The 25,317-nt window shown below is 36.7% G+C and overlaps 1 protein-coding gene across 1 annotated transcript in view; it reads right to left on the bottom strand.

Moving 5' to 3' along the window:
• The window catches only part of POLA1 (DNA polymerase alpha 1, catalytic subunit), a 182,916-nt gene that overhangs the window by 86,777 nt on the left and 70,822 nt on the right, over nucleotides 1–25,317 (bottom strand). The window contains exons 29-33 of the mRNA XM_066313985.1: nucleotides 24,368–24,500; nucleotides 22,751–22,882; nucleotides 20,570–20,744; nucleotides 13,176–13,354; nucleotides 11,309–11,440 (exon numbers count right to left, since the gene is read on the bottom strand). Of these exons, the coding sequence (XP_066170082.1) occupies nucleotides 11,309–11,440; nucleotides 13,176–13,354; nucleotides 20,570–20,744; nucleotides 22,751–22,882; nucleotides 24,368–24,500 (751 nt within the window). The remainder of the gene's footprint in view (nucleotides 1–11,308; nucleotides 11,441–13,175; nucleotides 13,355–20,569; nucleotides 20,745–22,750; nucleotides 22,883–24,367; nucleotides 24,501–25,317) is intronic.

Raw genomic sequence — 25,317 nt, 5'->3', positions numbered from 1 at the left:
TAACAACTTTTATAATCCAAAGGGAATCTTTCCTAAGAGTTCCAAAACACTTAAGAGGCATAAAAAGCAGAACTCCTTTGTTAGTGTCACTATCCAGGCATAGCTGGAATGTCCTACTAACAACTAATGAAGTCTGCTAGAATTAATGTGAACAAACTGCCAAGACAATGGGAGAGGTACATCTCTGACAGTGCTCAAGGCCAGGCTGGATGGGGCCCTGAACAACCTGATCTACAGGGTGACAACCCTGCCCATAGCAGAGGAGCTAGAACTGGATGATGTTTAAGGTCCCTTCCAACCCAAGCCTTCCAATGACTCTGGGAGCCTCCATTTTCTTTCACTAACTTAATTTATTTTAAGGATATTGTGCTGCCTCTGAAGGTCTTTCCTATCAAAACAGTTTTTAAAGGTCTCCTAAGTGTTGTATCATGTTTGATCTGTTAGAGATAGTCCAGTGACTCACCACAAGGAGAAAGCTGGACAACTTGCAGCTAAAGAGTTACATACAACTAAAATTAGAGTGAAAAGAATGGGAAGGAAAGAGATGTGTCTAGATGCTTTTTGTCTTTAAAAACCCAAAAATGGCCAGTAATCACACCAACACCATCAATATGAGAGACTAAGCCTCGGTTATGATGTTGGCTTCTCATGCACAGATCCGTGCCTGGAAGGATTAAATTTATACAGACCTTTAATTTATATAGAACTATATGTACTTCTCATTATGAAAGCTTGTAGTGAAATTATCACTCCCTAGATAATTTTCCTCATTTTCACTACAGTCTCAGATGCCCCTCAGACAGGTATTTGCTACTCAAGCCTTTTTCTGAATGACATCTGATTGCTGGGTGGCACATTGCCACCAGCCTCATGCAGCCCTTCAGGAATGGACACAGGACGAACACTGAAAATACAACTTTGGAGAAATCCCTGATCATTTCTTAGCAGATAATACAGCCTTATTTTCTAAATCTTAGTCTGCCTGACTCACTCTTGTTGGGAAGCCTCCAAAGACAAATCAGAATTTAAATTATGAATTCTCTACAAGGTATTTCAGTACCTTTTACTTCAGGCATTGGGGAGTGAGAAAGGATGCTAAAACCACCTTATGTTTAATCATACATGAAAGTCTCTCAAGGGTCATATCACAGCTCAGTTTATTTCTGCTACTTAACTGACGGGGTTAAAAAAAACCCCAACAAAATAATAACAAGGTGATCCCAAAAAAAATGCCCCATCAAAGGAACAACTCAGTACAAATGGTGATCTCTTACCACAGAAAAAGAAATACAAAAAGCAGTAGGAGGGAGGGGGAATTTGATTAATTGCTTCCTTTAAGAAAGCATAAAAACCACATGCAAATACTAAAGAATGGTGTGAGAAAACCATCAACACTGCATGAACTATTGAAATGCTATCTAATACTTCTAAATAATAGTTGTACTAACCTTAACAATGCTATTCATAGATGGATAGATGAATGCACAGGTATAAGAGAATTCCTACCAAATTCAAATTCTACATTCAATCTTTGTGCTTGATAGGTGGTCAGTAATGGGTAGCTTGGTATCTGCCAGCTCTAGTGCAAGATCATACAGCATGAATTGCCCCAGTATGAGAAAAAATATATTATCCAATAAAAATTATTACAGCAATTACAAGCTTATTGCAGAAATTTGATGTCTTATTCTGCAACAGAACCCGGCAGATGCCATTTTGTGTCTCTGTATTTTAGGGGACCGGGGGTTCTCTGTTTTTAAATAATTCTGGCCCCTTTGTAGTATAGTCAAATGTTGCTTTGGATATTAAATTGAGAATTTATCTTAAATGGAAACAAACAACTTCGCTAAAAATTAGACATTTATGACTTGCAAATTACAGATACTAATTATTTTCAGTATATACAATTATGATATTCTCAAGAGGTATTAATTTTGGGACAGATGTGCTTTCATCATGTAATTTGGAAATTAAGTTACACACTCACGTATGGGAACTCAGAAGTCTGAATTTGTGTAAAGACAGGATTGATAGAAAGGAATTTTGTCTTGCTAATTTTTTCTCTCTCCCCACCCCCCACCTCTTTCTCTCTCTGATGAGAGTGAGTGTGGCCAGCAATCCTCACAGCTGGGTTGCCTTGCACTCAAAGGAACGGGGGCTGACTGCAGAGCTGATGAGGATACACCTCCACTTGACTCCACCTCCTGTTTTGTCCTTTCAGATAATTCTTCCAAATCCAGTAAATTCTAAAAATTTAAACAATTAAAGCACACCAACTATAAAATATGCACAATGCTAAATACTTCACATTTAAGTCAGAGTACAGAAATTAAGTGTTGCTAATGCAGACATCTTAAGACAGACATCATAAATACACATAATCCAAAATGAAGGTATTAATGCAGGAACTTCCATCACATGAGGATAAAAGGAATATTATTGGTAGCTTGACCAAATTTTCATTAGGTAAGGACAGCATATTATTACAAAAATGCTCTCCAACATGTACATGTATATAATCGTCTAAGGCAAGGAATTATAAGTGATAAATGAAAAAAGAAAAAAAAAAAAAAAAAAGAAAAAGAAAAATGCCAGCTAAATCAATGTCTAGGATGATATTGCTGTAGAGTGGATGCATTAATTAGATAAATCTGTTTGGGAGTTCATACTTTCTTTCTTATTTTCCACATTTGACCTGGAGACAGCAATACAGAAAGGGAAAAGACAAGACAAAGAAGTGTTGTTTACTGGTCCAGTATAAAAAAACAAACCAACCTTTGAACATCAACATTTGGTTTGTACTGTTCCACAGGAGGTGGAAGGTACACACTCAAGGCATTCTGAGTATCTGCTACAACTCTGAAACTGAGGTTTTTATTTTTAGATGGAATTAGTTCAGCCACTGCTTAAACATTCCTACCTGGAGACCTTTACTGATAATCATGGATTTGTGATGTCTCTTGCAGATACCACTTATAAAGCTAATGACTTTGCTCAGGAAAAAAGGAAAACATCTACTTGTCAAATTCTGCAGAGCCTTAATTTTCATGTAGAAATCTGGCACACCTTTAGAAAAGTTTAAAAATGTTTCTCTCGTACATTTACAGATTCAAAGCTGAACACACTCTCCTAGACTGGAGATAGCTGGATAGCTACTTCTTCCTGCAGTTGTGAATAGTCTCAATTAAGATGAACTACACCTCTCTTTAATCTCAGATGATCCAAAACTTCACTGGCTCTTAAAACTATTCCTTTCAAACAAACCTGTAGAACTCCAGGTTTCACAAGTCAGGAAAAGGAACAAATGTCAACTCTAACACAGCACAGGCTGCCAAAACTGACCATGGTGTTTCCTAGGATACAGGATATCTTATAGAAAATTTGTTGCATTATAGCTGGTATTGCTTCTCTTGGTCACCATGGATGAAAAATCAGTAATTCCCCAGAAGTCTCAAAGGTTACCAGCTCAAGGGTCACTTTTCCCCCCCTCCCATAGCAGATGAATGAGCAGAAGAACAGCTGCTTGGATGAAATATAAGTTTTTTAAATTATCCTCTAACTACAAAGCTTCCTTATGACAAGATTTTGAATACTGAAATAACTTCTGTTAAGGAACACCTTATTTAATTTTTCTAAGAGTGTTTTATCAAGAACTAGAAGAGTGACTGAACATTGCTATAATTATTTTTGGCAACGGTAACTGCTTGAAACCAGAAAAAATGAAAATAATTCTTTTAACATCTAAGAGTAGGAGAAAAATAAACACCTGCAAAAGTCATTCCCAATATGCCAAAAGGAAAAGCAATTTAGGGCAAACATAGATTAAGTTTTTCATATATGCCCTCCATTGCCTCCCAACCCCATGATTTTCTTATTCAATTATCTTCAGGAATGTGGACTATGAAAGACAACATCAAACAAACAGTTTACCAAAAGAAGGCGAGTGAATGAAAAACATTTTAGCTTCCCAAATACTGTAAAATTTATTTTAAGCTTACTTTTGAAGCTGAAGGAAAAATTCATGATAAAGACTGAGACACTTCAGGACAGGTAACATAGAATTACTTCAGTTATTACAAAACAATCCATATTTTTTCCTTTTCTATGCCCATTCAATTCTGAATTACCAAAGATGGTGCCACTTCAGGTTTGGGGGGTTTTTTTGAAGGGCTTAAAGCAAGTAATTTTCACTTTTTAGAACTGGCATTGGACCATGGATCTCCACATCAGTAGTGACTTCTAAGAAACAATTTCTGATAAACACATCACCTTTAGGTCATGAACATCAAGCAAACTTATTCTTACAGAAGGAACTACGTCCAGAGAAAACCAGATTTTAACTCAGGTGGCCTGATGGATGCAAGGTCCTTGGGCACTGTAAGAATTCCTGGTTACACACATATCAACAGCATCGAGCCTTCAAGCCTAATAGAACTTGTGCACTTGTGTAATCTCTTGACAAGCCATCTCTATGAAAGGTACTGTAGACTAATACAGACTTGACCTGGTCTGGTATTTCAGTAACTGGTTGGTCCAAGTTACTATAGCATAAAGCATTAACTACATCAGAATTCCATGAGAACTGGTAGTTTTAAGACTTACTTTATTCCTTATTTAGATTACCTGGACGTTTCCTTCTTGTAATGTCTCTAATTATAGACTAGTGGGATAATTTTCCATCAAACTTTCAACTGAACAAAAAAACCTAAAATAATTTTAAATGGCTCTCAAAAACTCTTGCAAAAAGAAGAAAGATGAACAATGATCTGTTAAAGACCAGTGATTTTTTTATAAACCCTCTTGTGATTCATTATTTGTTATTAAAATAGGCTCAAAAGCAGCAAATCCTCCAAATCTATATAGTTTCTGTAGCACTTCTGTCAATCCAAGTTATCCAAAGGAGGACACATTTGCTCACTTTCTCTCAAGCACCACCAATAATGCCATTGTGACAGATCTCTCCACAGGATGTACAGATCTGCCCAAGATCTTAAATTCTTGGCTACAGAATCTCATAACAAATGCTGCTACTGGTACACCAAAGCTACACACTTTGTAGTCAGTTCATACACACTGAGCAACAACTGCATCCCTCTACTGCAGCACAAACCTGCTCTCCAAGTGTTGCTGAAATTCATCATTGCTTTGACCGGGGCAACAGATCAGTTCCAACAGAGTACCTTCAAAGACTCTGCTTTCTGTAATCCTCTGAAGACAGCAACATCTTGTTATTAGATGAGTGATTCAATCACCTAGGTAAACATTACACACTTGGTGGCAATCATAACCACGGCCATATTTACCTCCAGGCACACTTCCTGTAACACGGTGTTCACAATACTACCATTTATAAGCCTAAGCAGACAAATTATTGTGATAATAAGTCCTTACATTCCTGCATTCTACCTACAGAGGAAATTACAAAGTTAGTTTTACTCTATTGAAGCAATCCACATTTCTTAGAACCTGATCCATGCGGTGGCCAGCCTGGGGAGCCTTTTCTACAAAGAGCTGACAGAGATATCTAGTGTCATTAAGCCTTCTCTGGCAAGGTACCAGACTGGGGACTAAGTACAGATTCTGCTTTATTGCTTATGTTAACTCATTCTCAGTGGCTAAAATTTGGAGTTCACAGAGTCACACACAGCCTCTCTCAACCACCAGCGAGATGGATGCATGTCCGTCATGGCTGGTAAAATCCAGTGAGGAGAGTTAAACCCTTTATAAAGACATATCGATCATTACTTTGAAACACTTCACTAAAAATCATATTGATGCTGGAAGTCTGAAACAAACAATTCCTTTACAGGGCAGATCATGGAGAAGTTGCAGTAATAGCGAATCGATTCCAGTTAATGGACTCGATGAGTGCTGTGACAAATAACTGCTTACTCATCCCCAAAATGCACTACACACCATGACCAAAAGGGCTATCTTTTATTATTCAATAAACATTAATTATGACAGATGTATTACACTTTCATATGGTAGAATACTGACTGCCCTCTTCAATAATCAAAGTATTTCTAACTTCCTCCTGGTTAACCAAAACTTGATTCCAAACAAAACTCATTTGTCATCCTCAGTCAAGGAGATGATCACAAAATACTGCTGTGGAGGGGAAGAGGAAACTCCTGATAATCTGGTGGCAACTTCCGTCCTTCTCCTTCAGGTTCCCAGTAAACTGTGAATGGAATCACACTAATATATTTCTCTTTCATTCCAATCGCCCTCAATTCTGCCTTGTCCTGGAAGCTTTCAGTACTAAAAATAAGTATCTCTGTTTCTGTATGTATAAACCAAAATGACAGCGGTACAAGTTCAAACTTGGAAAGACTCAGAAACCTATTTCCATACATGCAGAAAGGAGTGAAAATAATCACTGGAATTAATCTGAAGGGAGAGTCTAGCAATCTGATCCTGCCTACTACATCAGCTGGCGTCACAGTTCTGGCCCTAACTACTCTTCATCATGTGCCCATATAATTCTAGTACTATTAGCAAAGCAATAAATAAAACATTGTACTATTACCACTACAAGACACCTTTCCCTCACACCACAGAGATCTGTTACCCCTACTCACCCACCAAACAAAAACACTTTCAATGCATGATGCCTGTGAGGACATGATTACAGAAGTCATCACCATCATCTACAATCATATTTTCACCTGTTCACATGATATACACCTGTGGGTTCTTGGCAATACACTTCACTGAGGTGTGGGAAATTTCGGGTTCAGAACGAATTCATCCTTCTTCTCTTAAGCAAATATGCCACGCAATCCCAAAACCTGTGTGAATGCTATGGCCTCTTATAATGCTATCTTATTTATAAATATTTTACCTTTTTAAGTGCACAAAATACTAATGCAAATCCCTTGAACATATATACAGGAGTCAGAACAGCAATATATATATATAGAAGTAATTCAAAGATCTTGAAGACGCTTTTATACTGCGACCTAATGTGCAAGCAGTAGACTACTCCACCACAGGTAAGAAATGAGAAATTTTGAGGGCTATTGAACACTGAATTTTCACAGCTGAACAGTATAAAGTTATTTAGCAGTGTTCAATAGCCTTCAAACTCACTTCTGGCTGTGGGTTACAGTGGTCCAGTAGAAAAAGTCTGAGAAACAAAAATAGTGAAATACAGGTTTGGATCAAGACATTTTCAATATTTTTTGAAAACCCTTTTAAAGTTCACAGAATTTCATGTGTTTTGAAAAACATACAGAGTTCTGCAGATGCCACGCACTATTAATCAGACAGCATAGAAAGAACATCTATATAAAAGCAAATTTCAGACTATAAACATACTACTAACAATACTACAGGTGCATACATGTATTAAAAAACAAACAAACAAAAAAAAAATTGAAAACCTGCTGCTGCAGGGACACCAGCTTCCAAGTCCAACCAGTTCTGTATGAATTTTGCTACTGCTCAAATGGCATACATAAGATATTGGGGGCTTTTTTTCAATTCTTTTTAGTTGGCAAAATTAACACCTCAACAGCTGGGTAAGATATGGGATTCATTTTATTGTCATGAATACTGACTTTTACAGGGCTTTTTAAATGGGGATCTAAGAGTTGGCATTTGTTTAATAAGTGTTCAAAAATGAGCATTTGGATATTCCAGTGGGAAACACAAAACAGATTTCAAGGCAACAATTAGATCCACTTACTATAAACGAAATTACACTCTGTTTAAGAAAAAAAGTTGGTCAGTTTTTCCATTTATGCTTGCATATTTCAGCTTTTATCCATTCCCCTAGCATGGATGTTTCATTGATGGCTGAGGGTAACACTTCAAAAATGAACTAGCTAAACAAACTTCCCAGCAGCACTTGACAGAGCTACACCTATTCTTCCCCATTTCCAAAGCAGTACAGAATTAATTACCAGTTCTATGGATCTATTGTAAGTATAATAGACTAAAGAGCTATCACAGACACATTTATTGTAAAAGCACAATCCCAAGAGTGTCTAGTAGAGGGCCAAAACGATTAACACAAATGCTTTGTCAGATCAAAGATAAAACCTGCACCGCCCAATTGAGGAATGAATTAGAACAGTGGGTTATCTTTCAAATTAACCAGGGCAGTTAGTGAGGAAAATTTCATGAAAGTGTAATTCTTAGCCTTTGTGAATCCACACAGCAGGCATTCTGCCAGCTGACAAGATGATGAAATTTTCATGCTTAAAAAAGCCCTCTTCATTTCCCAATTTAGATTAGCTAGCGTTTCTCTCTCTTTTCATCTATTTGCTCTTCTGAAGCAGAATTATAAAAAAAAAAAAAAAAAAAAAAGCACACAACAGGATCAATCTCTCATAGAATAAATGCATTTCTGAAAAGAAATAACATCTTTCCATGCCATTTTAAAATAGATTTACATTTAGGAGTAAGCTTATCAAAATTGATATTGTTAATACCATTAAGAAATCTGTAAATACCGGAGCAATGGTAGATACGTTTTAGAAGTCAAATATAAAACATTTCAATGTTTAATGGCAAAAAACGATTTCAGAAGCCGGTATTTTCATATAAAGGCAAGTAATTGACAAAAACAATGGGACTGTAGCAGGCTCACAAAATTCTATTTATGCAGTTACATTTGCATCTTTTTAAAGGAATGTAGTATATCGTGACTGTATTTATTTATTTAACACAGTTTCATGTGCCAAAAAGAGCGAGTAGATTTTCTACTTTTAGATTTTATGACACTCCCCCCGCCCCTAAATTTATACAGCCACATATAAAAGCATTTCAATAGACTAAAGGAAAAAACAACCAACATCTTGAACACTTAAACACTCAAAAATCTGATTCAAAGCTCACTGAAAAAAAAAGTACACTTATTTATCTCAGTGAGCTGTGGATCAGGCTGAAAGGCTCTAGATAGGGTTGTCTTCATAAAATGCAGCTCATTATTTACAGGTTAAAAAACCACATTTTTGCATTTTACATATTTGTATTATGTGCCATTTCATGAATATATAAACAAAATAATAATATCTTAAAAAAACTGAAATGGAGTGACAATATATGTGACCCTTACAAATTGGTATTTCTGTGCCTTTCAGATGCAATTACTACAAAGGAGATTGTTTAATAAGAGGCTGAAAGTTTCATTAAATGTTTTGTTCAGATGGTTCTTTGCCATAATACTTCTGGGTGCGTCTTTATAGCTTATAGGATTACATATATTAGTGCAAACATCCATTTGATGAATTTCAGCTCCAGCTGTTATACAGTCACTACAAGTACTGGATGAAAGGAATAAACTAAAAGTCTTAGCATCTGATTTTCTAGGAGCTAACAAGACAAGAAGTTTACTTGCCCAACTCGACGAAAATCCCTTTTGTAAAAAGAAAATTAATGTGCAACCTGGAAATTATTCTCACATTTCCAGAGTCTGAATGTATTCCCCAGTCAAAATACAGTTTAAAAGTAAATTCTCACTACTAAAAAAACCCTGAAGCTCTTACTTACATGGACAAATAATTTTCTTGTTAATTATCTTAATTATCCAATATACCACGCAGTAAGATACTTAATAGATTTATGTAAGAAAATTACAATGTTCAATATTCAAACATTACAGTTTGGTTCATGGCTTGGTTTTAAAAGAAGACAAAACAACCAACCAAAATAAAAATTGAACAGGGCAAAACATTACATCACTTTTTGTTCTTATCAGCAGTAAGAACTTCTCCTGCCCTTAAAGGCATCTTTCTTCATACAAGTTTACTATTGCATATCTTCTGCATGTGTTTTTAAACACTTTATATGCCTGAAATTACTTAGCATGTTCCACTCTCTATTAGCATTATGCATATACATTAAATCTAAAAACCAATTTTCAGACAAAAAGAGTTGGTGTAAATATATTACTTAGACCCATTATTTAATAATACTTTAATATAATCATAAATTTGCAGACAGTTGGACTTTGCAATAAAGTAACATGACATCTCACATTTTGGTGTCTTCAACTATCCAAGTCATCTTTAACTTCAATGCAAAGGAACAATCTACCTTGTGAAATAATGCTTGAATTTAAATAGCCTTAAAAGGTTTTGTGCTCCTTTTGATGCAAAGATCTTCAAAAGAAGTATTTTTACCTTCAGAAATTATTATGCTTTCAGAAGCGGGTTTAGAAAACAATCAGCTATAATTGCAATAAGAACTAGTACAGAAGAAAGGTAACACAAAACATATACTTTAATACACTTACACATAGTATTAAATCACAATAATAATTCTTAGTATTGTAACTGCTGTTTGCAAAAGAATTCTGTAATACTTAAGAAAACATACAACAAATTAGGTACGTCATTTAAATTTGGTACAGGCCAAATTTTTAGAAACTATTTACTTTTGTGGGTGTATCAAAAGTTACAAGCACATAAAGGTTCTGAATGTCTTCAAAATTTATGTCCATCCTGCAGCTGTGTAAGCAGGCAATGCTGGACAATCAAAACAAGCAGGCAGGCAATAGCATGAGATGCTCTATGAAAATCTGACTAAAATAACTAAATGCCAATTCACAAAATATGATGCTTTAGCATATTAGAAATACAAACCATACCGATATAAGTTAAAAAGCATGGTGGGTTTTGTCCTAATGATGGATTATGAGAAGACAGGAATTTAAAATACTACACCTTTATTCCCCACAATGCCATACTAAGCCAACCACTACCAGTGGCACTTTGGGTTTCTTGTACTACCCCTCAAAAAAAACGAGAATTATATAAATTTAATTAACTACCCATCTATCTTCTTATTTTTTCCCTTCCCAAACATTTTTAAGAAACATTCATAGTATTTCCCTTTCTACAGTCCTTCAAAGAATTTTTACAGAGCTGTATTTGGCTTTCCTTTTCATATTATAAGACAATATATATCAATTTGAGTTGAAGAAGGAGAATCATATTTCAGTTGCATGAGAAACTGATATCTACATATTTGATAGGCTTCACAGATTTTCCTAAAAGCATTGAGATAATGCACTCCGGCTAAAAATCTGGAAAACAGAGAGCTATTATATCTATAATAATGCTGACACACAGCTACAAATATGTAAATAAATCTATCTTGAGGCTGAACTGAGAAAACAAACATTCTAAATTAATTTTTTAATTCACTGATTGTTTTATTTTCAGAAAGTTGGTGGTTGATGCTTCATGCTACTACCTCACACTGTACAAAAGAAAGGGTAACACGACAGTCACTAAGTCGTCAGCACTACTGCAAAAACTCATTTCACATGGCAGAGTATTTTCTGCATACTTACACAGTAGTATTTTCTGAGGTAGCGTCTGATATCCAGCAGTAACTTGTTGCTCATTTGAACCACATAGCTGAAAGGAGGCTCTTCACACTCTGTCTTGCTGCAGCTTTGCAAGCTGGGTTCAATAAATCGGCCCTGAAAACAGACATGTAACAAGAGGACCGTTATGACAGATGATGGAAACAGAAGTTACCACAGGAGTTTAGACATAATACAGATATTTTTAATAGTAACACTCGTAAAGGGCTTTTAATATCTGGGCCTTCTTTCTTCCCATCACGGTTGGCCACACCCATATAGGAAAACTGCAGGGCAGAGGTATCTTCATTCTGTTCTTAAGGGAAGCTCTTTCAGAGAACACAGCATAATTCAAAAAGTGATGCTGAGTAAAAAAAAAAAAAAAAAAAAAAAAAAATCTGGACAAATCAAGCCTCCCCCCTTCCACCCCCCCAAAAAAAACTAGTTTATTGTTTTACCAGAGACAAACTTCAGCCTCAGTCCACTGATCAGAACTTTGAAATCAACCTTATAGATACTAATTATGAAATTACCAACAGAGCTGTAGAGACAAATGTCATTGAAGAAAAATCACATTATCACTTCTATTTTCTCCAAGTTCACAGAATAGCTCTTACAGTTTTGCACCATCTCTTTCTTTCCCTTATTTTCAAAATTTTCTGAACACCTGACATTAAAAATTCAAGACCTGGAACTGTTGTGTGAACAGCTAAAATTAAGTTTGTGGGATTATCACTAATGTAACACCAGTCTGGCAGGCTGGACAGTCATAGAGCTTTCAGAAAACTTTCTTTCAAGGTAAGATGTAGCTGTTGTGAGAGATCTTGGCTAAACCCCCACTCACAACGCTAATTAATTCCAGGTGAAATAGAGGGGACTTTTGGCTTGGTTTCAGGATTTCTCCTGTTGTTTGGTGCTGGGGATATACTGTTTTTAAGGAGTTTGACATCCATTCCTCTCCAGTTAGCCCATCTGCAACTTGTCAAGTCTACATGCAATTAACTGTCTTATTTACAGCTGCGACGAACAAAAGTCAAGGATTCACAAAGTATCACTCAATTTGGGTCTTTTTCCTCTTACTTGTTTCCAACCACCGCTCTATTTTGATTCAAAAAATGCAAAACATCTGCTGTTTGTCCAAATTAACTTAAAATAATTACTTTTAATTTAGATAAAAGATTTATTTGCTTTCAGTTTCAAGGTTTTCACTACTCTGAAGCTCGCTAATTTGCCGATGACTAATATACACATAACATGCTGCAGAGTTAAATACTTGGCCTTGTTTCAAGTTGTGATCCAAGGTCAGAGATACATTTTTGGGCAGAACTTCTCAACAAGAATGTACCCCTGTGACTTTTTATTCAATTCACAAAGACAGAAGGAAAGATAACATAGAAAAACCTTACTGTCAAGAAGGGAGGTGGGATGTAGCCAGATAAACACAAGTTTAAAAAGCACTTTGTTCCAATTATTATGATTTAGGTTGAAAAAACTGCCATTGCTATACAAAAGTTTTATTAAATGGAGAACTGGAAGTTACTAAGGTGTTAAGATAAGGATTCCTTTAGAAGTAACAGCAACAATCATTCACGACTGTGGGCAAACAGATTAATGAAGCCAGAAAAATCTCACATGTTCTGCGAGACAACGCAGCTGAATTGCAAAAATGGGAAAAATATGTCAGCACTATCCTATCAGCAATTATCTGCTCCAAGGCTATAAATAGCAGGAGGACTGAAACAATATGGTATCTTCTCCTACATCATATGAATCTTATCTGAAAAGCTGTTCTCCCTACAGGCATTTTTCTCCCTCACCAGTGAACAGAAACAAAACAAAAAAACCAACTAACCGAACCATCAAAGACATTGTCATAAATATTTTCTGTTCCGCATTTGAGGCAGCAAAACTTGAATCTTTCACAATCCCTGTATTTCTCCTCATCAGTGAGCTGAGCTGGGCCACCAACCAAGGCATCATTCTCATCTTTATGGTAATGGTGATGGACTCTGAATTGGGAGGGATCCAGTCCTATTAATAAGAAACAAAAATTTCAAAGACTAAGAGGTCAACCATGCAAGCAGGCTTATTTTTCATATGCTTGGTGAAGCAGATTCAAAAGAAAGTTACAAAATGTAAATTCAGAAGCTGAAAATCTCTCCTAAGCAAAACTTCCTCTATAAAACATAAATACATTCTACAATTTTTAACCACGAATAAAGGTTCACGAGACATGAAGAAATCATCTTACTTATCTTCTTACGCAAGATTGCTTTATAAATAAAACAAGCACACTGCATTATCATGGGAGTATGCAAGAGAACATTTTGTTTCTGAGGAAACCACTCCTAACGGATAGCTTTATTGTTATTTTCTTCTTAAGTTACATTGAAAATATTTCAATAAAAATGTGCATCATTATTAAGAAACGGTCTTTAAATCAAAATGGCACCATTAAAACCAAAAACAGAGAATAAAAACCCCATTAAAGAAACGCGGGTGCACTGCTATTACCAACTCCTTCAAGTCCGTACACAACTGCCAACTCTGATTTCAATGCAGTGGTCGATTTCATTTTGGCTCAGTGGTTAACAGCATGGAGGTTTCAATCTAATGCAGTGGTTAAAATTCAGCAGCAGCATTTAAAACCGCAGCGCTGGAGACAAAGTGCTTTATTTTTGATTGCCAGAACTCAAGATTTTAAACAAATAAATACACAAAAGAGATCCCAGAAATACTGATTCAACCACAAATAAGTAAATAAGCAAGCAAGTACGAAGTTCACTGTTCTAGGAATAAGACTGCCAAAGTAAACTTAATAAAAATCCTCAAGTTTTGTCATCCTTTGTCGCGTGCAACATTTTATAAGTCCATGCATCTCATTTACAGGGGTTTTTTGTTAACTTTAGGAAAAAACACATGTTGGGAAAAAAACCTTAATCAAATGAGCATGTAGGAGAAAACCTTCAGAAAACTCACATTAGTAGCAGAAAAAAAAGAGCAGAGAAGCACTTAAAATATATTTTTAACAGATATTAAGCCAAGTAACAGATTACCATGTATTAAACCATATTCTGTATAAATTTCAATTTAAAAATGTAATAATTCCTACAAGAAATGTAACAAAGATTACAAATAGAAAGTGAAGCTTCACCTTATTATAACTGCACCGTGATACCATAAGACAATGATTAGGAACAATATTCAGGGAAACTACACAAATATTATTGCACTTAAAAAGCAGTTATGTTATACAGGCAGATACAGATTGTTTTTACATTAAAAAAAAGTCTGACTTTAATACCACTATTCTGCATTTTTCTGTTGCAGTCTCAAAGCAAATTCAAGCACAAGGAAAAATTCTATTGCCAAATAAGTTTATTTGATTCTTGATAGAATATGGATTTCAATAACATTTATTCAATCTTCCCAATTTTGTCAAAAGAAAAAAAAGTCAATGCACAAAGGTAACAATTCACCTCCAGGAGGTTTCTAAACTTTTATTTCAGTTCTCCACTATTCATTTAAAGAAAAAACATACAAAGCAAAATACCCTACTAATAGCTTATTTTACACTTTAATACAAATGTTCGCCCCCCTCAAAAAACTGTAGGGTCTTTTTGTTTGTTTGTCTGGGGTTTTAGTTTGTTGGGGGGGGGGGGGGGGGGGGGCGGTTTGTTGGTTTTTTTGGTTGCCTTTTTTTTAAATAAAATGGTTGGTAATATATTTGCAGCACACAGGTAGCAGATAGAAGGTTTAGAAAGGGAACTGGAGTTCAGTATTCACATTTTGCAAAAAAATCAAGTATGCAGTAGGTTAGATCTAAGATAACAATGGTGAAAACAAAAACTCTCAGTTTACTCTGAAGTTCAGAAATGGAATGAAAAAAAACATCACTCCAACTTTCTGATACAGGTACCTTTACAGCTCAGCTAGAAATCTTTGGTTGTTTCCCCACAGGCAAATAGAGCAAAGTAGCTCACTAAAAGATAAAAGGAGACAAATTTTGGTCTTCAGACAACTGCAGTTTTCCAACACTGAGTCAAAAACAGTGACAATAAATACTGGTCATTTAATATTAATTTAACAGAAAAAATATAAATGTGAGAATTTAAATCACACCTATCTCTGAACTTTCTTAGTTGTTTTGGCTGGAAAAAACAACAACAAAAAATATTGTCCTGAACTGAGCATACATCTAAGGTTTGGTGTGCAAACAGCCATAGTGAAATAAAAGGAACTACAAATCAGGCTTTTAAAGAACATGCCTACCTTAATTATCTTGTGGAATTGGGAACTACTTTATCTATTATCCCCTTTCAGGAATAGTTAGTTGGTTCAGTTAACCCATTTCAGCACCCTAACTGGTATCCTCTCAGACCAGGTCACACTGGTCATGTTATTTTACTTGTACACAAAAGAAGGGCTATCTAATTGGGTGGTGGAAGAAAAAAAAATAATATCTGGTTTTGGTAATTTTTAAATTATATAGGATGAGACTAATCAGTGATTTTTTTTTTTAACCTTCATGACATCAAGAAAAAATACAAATCAGAGGGACTTTGACTTACTCTGACAGGAAAAAGTCTTCAGGGCTATCATTAAATTACCTACACCAGAGGTAAGTTTTAGCACCTCACCAGAACAAGGCTGGACGCAGGACTTTAAAGCACTGCGACATTACAAACGGGCTGATGAAAGCAGAACGACCAAACTAATTAATACAACTAAGTTCGAGGACTTGCTCCTGAATTATTTAAACCATTACTAACTGGCAAGCAAAGCGGGTGACTCAAGAACCTGAAAAATCGCTCAGAGATTTTTACCAAACGCAGTATTTTAAAAGCAACATTTCTGCGGGTCGCTTGCGCCCTTCCTTCCCCCGCACTCCGGCGGGCACAGGGGCGCCGTGCGAGCGCCGGGCAGCCGTGCGGGGCCGGGGGCTGTTCCCGGGAGCTGTGCCGGGGCTGTTCCCGGGGTTGTTAACGGGGTCTGTGCCCGGGGGCCGTCCCCGGGGCCGCATTCCAGCCGCAGGTGCCCGGGGCCGCGGGAGTCCCGCCCGCAGCCCCGCGCGGGAGGCCGGGAACCGCCGGCCCGTGCTGCCACCCCGCGGCCGGCGCCGCGCACTGCAGCGGGGCCCGCGGGGCCGGGGCCGCCCGCCCGGCCGGGCTCCTTCCTTTATTCATTCACGTCGCTATTGCTTCTTTTACTCATTCATCTTACCGTCGCTTCTTTTATTCATTCATATGTCCCCTTTTTCCTTTATTCATGCAGAGCGCCCAGCGCGCTTTAACGATTCTCAGGTTCTGAGCAGGTCTGGAGCATCTCAAAACACCCAGCCAGACCGCAAACAACTAAGCTCACATGCTCTAGGGCTAGTTGTCGTATTGTCATGAACTTCCATCATGACTTTAATCTTAATTTTCATCACTGTCCTTTCACTTCACACCCTTCGTGCTACAAAAAGAGCAACCATTCTGCAGAGAGCAACTCTGTCTGCAAAGGCTGTCCGAGCAGCTGCTACACACTGTATTAAAGACACTTAAACGATTCTCTAATAATAATTTTTTTAAAAGACAACAAAAAAGCGAATATATGTGCTGCTGGTCGGTTTCCATACAAGAAGCAGCTAACACACAGACACTGCATCAAAGCAGGGAGCAGTACTGGGAAGTGCTCCTCAGGACAAGCCTCACCAGGACCCAGGAACGACTCCCTAAAATCTGCCAGCCTTCCTAAGAAATGCCCAATGCAAGCAAGCTGCAGAGCGCCAGTGTGCACATCCCTCTGCAAGGCAGCAGAACACACCTCTTTCAGAACATCACGACACTGCCTAGGACAGCAGTCATCAACTTCCATCATTGGAAGCAAACAATGTTATGCAGTAACAGCTACAAAAGTCCCATGGTTAAAGAAGTCTGCTTCAACAATGACTGCTTATTTCTGACAATGCACAAATAAGATGTAACTTTCCTTCGAGACAAGGAGCAGTACTTATGTCTTAATAAAAAACCCTTATTTGAAATACAGTAAGAGAATTGCTGTGCCATATAGTTCTTCCAGATTAAAAGCTAGATACATTAAGGATGAAGTAAGGTCATTTAGGAGATTTAGGAAGATCAGATTTATTAAATTATGTAACTGATTAGACTGCACACTTTATTTAGTTTTACAAACTGAGACAATCCTCATCTTGTCACTGCATTTCCTCAGAAACTTCAAGACAAAGAGTGAATGCAGGAGTATGCCCATGAGGTTCTCGTTTTTAGGAACAATGAACTTCCACCTCTCAAACACTAGGCAGACCTACAATGCCCCAAAGCAAAAGGCAGTTCTCAACTTGATTCCATATGGAATCAATATATTTATGGGCTTCTCTGCAATTTTTAAGTTGTATTATTTGCTCCTGTTCTTCACTGTTTAAAATAATTTAATATTACTTGCTTTGAGCTCAGACAGAACAAAGAACTTTTCAGCACTTTGATGTGAGCCAAGTTTCTGCAGCCGAGTTCAATTTTATCTACTCAGACTAACAGGGTGACAGGAAACATTCACCTTATAAACATGCATTATTGTAGATTCTGTTAAACGTGCAGCCAAGATCTTTCTTCTACAACCACTCTCCCTATACAGACACATATTCTACATAACACAATAAATCTGATTAGTGGAGGAAGACACACACAATGAGAATGCACAGGGTTTTGGTCCATAGATATGATGCTTATATATCCTTCAGAACGGGAAAATGTGCCTTTTTGCAACAAGATGGGAAAAACAATGGGAATTTGGATGTATATCATGACGAAAATACTAAGTAAAAAAGCCCAACTTAGCATCACAGAGCAGTAAACAGTTTCCATATTTGCCTGTTTTAGCAAGCTGGACTCAAGTGTCTTGTAGTCTTTTGTATCTCACAAAGGATTTTTGATTTCTATGAAAGAAAACCACTTGACTCTGCCTCCAGTACCATTTAAAAAACCCTGTAAGATAACTTCAGCTTGCAATGACTTATGTACAGCTCTGATCAAGTGCTGTATATGAAAACCTAAGCAGATCAGAAGTCTTGAAAAAGACCTGACTTTACCCTCAAGCTCAGTTTAAGCTTTTCCAAGAAAACTAAGCTAGGGGAAGGTGATAAAATTTTGACTGCACAGCAAGGTCAAACTGAACACACTTCAGATGTAAGACTGTAATAGATACATACAGGTTTTCAGACTGACAATTGTGGACTATTAATAAACTCTCAGCTGCATGATGCTATTACAGACCATAAAAGAAATCTTCATCTGGAACACAGTACAGGGCAAAAAGCAGCACAGGCATTTGCAAACAGTAGGTGTTGTCAAGTGGCAGAGTTCTTAAGATCTGGGTAGTTAATTTAGGCTTCTGAAGGGAGCCAGTCTTCTCTGAAAATCTAACCTGTTGTGAATAAGACCTCTGAGTTTGAGCTTAACTCTACAAGACTAACAATCTTTGCCAAAAAAAAATAAAGTAGCTTCAGAAATCATTCTTGTCTTTTACCTAAAGGAAGGACAACTTTGCTGCCTATTTTAAACCCCTTCACCTAACCAAGAGTGCTTGACCTTTTCAGTCAGGCATACCACACAGTCGACTCTGACATCAAGGGAAAGTTGGATACCAAGGCCTTGCCACATAATAAACATGATGATTTGTGTGGTCAGCCTGCATGTGTGGAGCAGGGCTGACACCTCCTCAAAGCATGAGAGCTGCTGAGGACACATGGCACCATCAAATGCTCCCAAGAAATACCTTTGCTGACTCAGAAAAAGCAGAATTTCTGTCTTCAACCCCTTCTCAACAACTCAGAAATGGAGATGGAAAAAGCTGCATGTAACAAGGATTGTCTTGGGAGATAAAGATCCTTCATTGCTATCATCCCCGTTCCTGAGAAACAGCAAGGCAGGACCTTTCTTGCACAGACTCCAAGTATAATCTCCAAGCTAACCAGCTGTTAATAAGGGAGCTACAGATGCAGTTACACAGGTGAAGGGTCCTGAGGCAACCCGCTACCAGGTGATTTTTAACTGGCCAAATCCTGAACTCGGCCTTCTTTACCTAAACACAAAATGCTGATGATTAACTCTTCCTTTGAGCATTCCAATATTCTGAACAAAGTGATTTCTGCAGGCCTGAACTTCCTGTAGACACAGGCATAGCACAAACAGATTATTAAACTGACACAGTGCAACTCTCTAAGAAGTTCTCCTAGAGAAAAGGCAGTCTTCTCAAGAATTTCATAGCAAGCAAAACTAACAACTTTTTCATGTCCTTCAGCAACAGTTTTAAAAATAATAAACTACATGTGGGATACAAAGCACTAAATTTCTGTTTATCAAGTGGAGCAGTCAAGTCTGACTTCTAAGTGGTTAATCACTTCTAGGGAGGAAACAACATTAGAAGGAATATACATATAGAGCATAGCATTTTCAAGAAGAGACCCAACAGAACTGTAAACAGATTTTCAACCTTTCAGTTTTTTCTCGTAAGAAATATAGGGAATATAGAAGAAAGAGGCAATCACAGTTGTGCAGAAAAATCTCCAATTCTAATTATTAGACACCTTTTAAAAGGACAAATAACTTTAACAAGAACAATTCCCTGTTGCTCATTTGAATTAAAACTATTGATTTCATGGACCACTAACATTAGTTACATTTTTTAACAGCACTTCTTGGTTTTGGGACCACTTAATTCCTTCATATGAAGCAGTTAAAACTGTTACTAAGATTTCATGTTTCTATTATCCAATAAGTCAGTTTTAGCAACCACGTTTTCACTTGCATCCTAGTAAAAAATTTGTATTCTTTCATTAGGGCAATTAGCAATTATCACTGGTTTTTTTTTTTTCCCCTGGGAAGATGCCAGAGATCCCAGTATTTCTCTCTGAAAAAAATGTTAGTTCAGATGCACACCCCAGAACTCCTTCAGTAACTTAAGAAAATTTCAAAGACATGCAATAGTACTGAAAAGCAGATTTTTGCAACTCTGAGCAAGGACTTTAAGACTAAATTCATGTTAGTGATCACCTTCTGAAAAAACTATTCTGCAGAAGTCATAAATACACTTAGAGTCCACACTGCTTTCTACAGGCTGTGTAACACAAGCTATTGTTCAATGTAAAAGACTGATATGGGGGGAAGCATTTCTGTTGAGAAACACACATTAAAACCTCTCACTTTGGATCTTGCAATTCTTTAAATAAGCTGAATTTAGAATACTTACCTAACCAGGTTGCAATAAGAACAGAATCAATTCCCTCTATAGGCTCACATATTCTAGCAACTACTGGATGTATTTGCTGTGACAGGTAGTACTGAGTATCAATTGTAAGATTTTCTTGCTTTTTTAACTGCTCTGGAGCATATGCTCGCTGGCCGGCACTGAGATCTGATCCATCCTTAGGAGACACATAGAAAACAAAGTGTGAAAAAAAAGTCTATACAAAGAATTATGCTTCAAATATTATGGATTATTTTAATGCAAAATTGTTAGACACTCTTTCCGTTGATTTATTATGCATCCAATACAAATCCAACAGTAGTAAAAAAAACTGCATTGCTGATGCTGGCATCAACTAGCAAGTTCAAGAATGCAAAACCAGCTTGTATTATTGCAGCCTACACGTGCAAATCAGTACGAGTAGACAGAGTAAACAGTCCCATCTGTCAATTCTGAAATGCACAATGAAAACACATTGTAACCATCAGCCCAGTTAAAAATACACAGAGGGCATGCATTTTGGATTCACTTCGTACTAAACCAGCATTATCATTTTGCACAACAAGCAAATTCTAAGTCATGGCTATCAAAACTAGATCTGTTTTTCTAGGAAATTTATATTCTTTAATTCTATAAAGAAGCAAATAGAATGAATGGTAAGAGAATGGACCTTCACTCATTGGCACAGGAATAAGTAACAGAGACAACAGTGTTGATTTGCAAGAGGAAATTCTAAAATATTCAGAAATACTGAAAGAAATATATGGTCACATCTCAGCCAAGAGAGAAACACCACAGAGAGGTTAAAATATACATTAATTTTTTTTCCAACTTGAAAGAGGAAGATAAGGAGAAAATAATTTCATTTAAAAAGGCAATATTAAATTGAAAACAATACACACAGAGGAATTAAGTAACAGATCTAAGACAAGAGTACTCTTGAAAAATATAACTCATTTAAATGTGCAAAATCATAATCCCAGTCTTCAAATGCACTAAGAAATTTCATTTTTAATGTGCGTCAAAAATCTTAGAGCAGAACGTAAAGCAGTATTTTAGCAAGATTCTGTAATAGATGTAAACATTTATAGGAATGGGGCAGGGTGGGGAGAAGTACCACAACTGTTTTGGGGGTTTTTTTTTTGCTAAGTACAGTCTCTTTTTTAATTTTTTTTTTCCCTCTTCAGCGAAACAGAACTAATGCATTAACACATGACACCTTCATTTTTTCATTTAAGATGAGCTACTGGTTTCAATAGGGTCAGCAACCATGGACTGAAAACTCTTCACTAATAAAGACAGACTGCAAGCCATTGGTCCCTCCTACTCCTTTCAGACAACTTAGTATTCAGAACAAAATTAATTTAGGACTATTCAGCTCATCCAGCTGCTTTGCAAAAATAATTACAATGCAACTCCTTCAGCTCCCTTCTTTCAACAAGTATATTCTTCTCTTGTATTGTGCCACTGCTCAGCCGCACCCGTGGCCCAGCTCTCAAAAGTCTTGGCAGCTCTGGGATGTCAGGCTAAGAACTCTCAATTAAGTCAAACACAGTATCTTTCAGTTTGAAAATAATGAAGGAGCTGAAATAGTCACATTGTCAAGTTCATCAGCTTGCCCTAAAGGATCCCTTGGTTCATCTAACTCAATTTACACTTTTCCTTTTTAATCAACAGAACCAAAGTGGAGTATATATTTGTGAAATACTGATAAGCATTCATAGGATAAACACCTGAAACCGGAGAGTGGCTCGAATTTCCCAGTCTATACATCAGAGCCACTGCCAGATCCAATGACCATAAATTGAAGAGACTGCAGGTTGAGACTGGAAATAACAATGACACTATTTAGCCAACAAGAACAATTATCTTTCCATGAATAAAAGGCTCTTCACCACCAGAATTTTTTCTGCTTAAAACAAAGACTAGGCATTTTCTTTAAAGTTCTACTTCCAAACATGAATGAATTCAGGGACATTTTACCAGCCACTATATGGAAATAGTTGTGAGCTGATCACAATGCTCGATAAAACTAAATTCAGTACAGAAAACCGACTATTTTAAAATAGAAGACTACCTCACCAAAAATAAATGCCAAAATATTTTCCTAGGAGCTGAGCTGGTTTTCTTTACCATATCTCAAAACAATACCTACTATTCAGCTATGAAGAAAGACATTTTTACCTGACAAATGATATATGACACTGTGTCTCCTGCCTTCACCTTTCGGCCTCCATGAGAGTTTATCCACATGGCAACATGCACATGTGGCAAGGTTTTTTTGTCAGGATAATCCTGGGGATCTTTTGTCAATGCCTAAAATATCAAAAGGGAAAACGGAAACATAACTATGAGAAAAATCTATTACTTCAGTGATGGATAACTCAGAACTTTACAAGACAAGATTACACAGCAGCTATCTTCATCTTTCTAACCATTCACAAGTTCCTCTGAAACACAAAGTAAGACAAAGACTGTAACAAATGTATTTGCCATATGTTAAACCCTAGGTACCAGTCTTTCAAATTTTATAAATGTTATTATTAATAAAACAAAATGTTTTTACAATTACCATCTGAAAAATGCATTTGCATTATAAACTAAATTGAAGATGACAATATTACAAAAAATATAACAATAGAGCCAGAGATTACCCTCTTACTCCTGTTCCATTAAGGTCGTACAGTAAATCTTGATATTGAGTATAGGTGTATCTAACAAGCTCTGTAGCAAGAGGATACAACCGAATTCAAATATTTCAGTGTATTTCATACTACTGAGATTCCATAGTGAGTTTTCCTTTAAATAAAATAAAATGCTCCATTTAGACTGTCATCCCAATTCTTAGAAACAACTTCTACACTTGACCTAATAATTAAACACATTTTTTCTGAAGTAGTAAAACAGAGGAACTTTAGGAATTCAAAGTGAACATTTTGCTATATATATCTTTTACTGGGACACTAAGTGCTCTTAGAAGATTTGCATCAGAACATTTTTTTTTTAAGTCAATCATAAAATTCAGTGATTTCTCTACACTCACCCGACAACCTGAGCACATTTCTTAACTGATTAATACAGTCTTACAGAGCAGACAGATGTCCAGCTGGCAAAAGAAACAGACTGTGGATGGACAGTTGATAGATCTCTTCTATTAGAAGCATAAGAGGGGCAATTCATTGGTGAAACACCGCCCCCCCCCCCCAACAGGAAAGGGGAGTCTCTGAAGCTAAAAATACAGGTTTTACCATTGAGGATTCACAAAAAAAAATTTTAAAAATCTCCAAACCACAATGCTTTTGCTAAAACTGCTATAGACAAAGCAAAATATTTTACTTCTTGTTGCAAGTAAGTCTTGAATGAGGGCTCAAAATGACTATTGGCCCTTTTTATACAGAGCTTTCTAGGGACATATTATGAGGGTTTTCTAGAAAACAGAGTATTTGATTCTTTTCCATTGCATTTTTCAGTTTATGCATTTCAAGCTTGAAATATAAAGTAACAGCTTATGAAAAAACTCCTCCTGAAAGCATCATGTCATTGTCAAAGTGCAGAATGAGCCTGGTAAACAGCAGGATGGGACAAGACACAAAGTTGTTATTCTGGAGCCTCCAGCCCCAGTAGTGTTTTCTTCCCTCATATGGTAGGATCCTTGCAGCACTCCCTGAACTACTCAGGGCCTAATAAAACTCCTCCTATTGCACAGCATCATATGGATTAAAAAATGTTTTTGTCAGCAGTCAATATATTCAGGAACAGTAAAGTTTTTCTCAGAGAGAAAAGAGCTGCAAGATCACTCACCTTGTTTATTTCAAACTGATTTGTTGGAATCTGACCACTGGCCACATTTTCTCCAATTTCTATAAGTCGCCTTTGAATATTTTCCACAATTATGTCTCGGGGCTGATCAGAAAGAATCTGACCAATTACATAGCTGCAAAAACAGTACAAAAATTAAGAAAAGCTTGCTTGGCACATGCAAAACCATTACAACAGACACCGTCTTCTCTTCCCCCAGATTTTCTCTAGACATTAAAGAGCCCAAGGATGAAGTATGATGAAAAATTTACAGAAATTTGCCAGCAGATTTTATGTTGTGTTTCATTTATTTACTTATTTTACTAAAAGCAAATTATCGCAAACAGTTCTAATGCTAACTAGTGATTTGGAAGGGTTGAGTGCAACTTTCTATTTTCTGCTGCCCTATCATTTTTCCATTTATTATTCCACAGCAGGTATCTTAGGATGGGGGAGAAGAGAACATACCAAGTAAGCGAAGTCTTGCCTATTGCTGCAAAATGTGGTTGGAAGATCTGCCAGCTGCAGAAGAGTTAGTCACTAAAGAACACTCTCCAACATTTGTATAGCTTTAATTACTAATACATTCCTAACTTGGAAAAATTTGCTTCTATTATGATGCATCTTTTCTTAGAAAATGCAAGTCTTAAGAACAGTAAGCAAGTGGTGTATTTTTACAGATGTGAAAAGTATTCATTTTTGGATACATTTGGACCATGAGCTGTTTAAGTTTTCAAGAGGCATTATACAATGAGTCAGCACCCAGATGACCACCTCTCCACTGTCTCTAATTTTCTTTCTATGGTGCTAAATGTATTACTTCTACTGAATTAAAGCATTAAAATGCCCTGTGCAATGACAATTAATAAACAGTCAATCGAGTATCCATCCTAATGACGTATCAAAGGAGTCTCATGGCAAAAGGAAAGAGAAGCAGTCTTGGGGAAATGGAT

The sequence above is a fragment of the Sylvia atricapilla genome, chromosome 2 (genome assembly GCF_009819655.1).
Source record: "Sylvia atricapilla isolate bSylAtr1 chromosome 2, bSylAtr1.pri, whole genome shotgun sequence".
Classification (NCBI taxonomy): domain Eukaryota; kingdom Metazoa; phylum Chordata; class Aves; order Passeriformes; family Sylviidae; genus Sylvia; species Sylvia atricapilla.
Note: the sequence above shows the minus strand (reverse complement) of the source record. Positions and strands in the feature narration are given on the sequence as shown.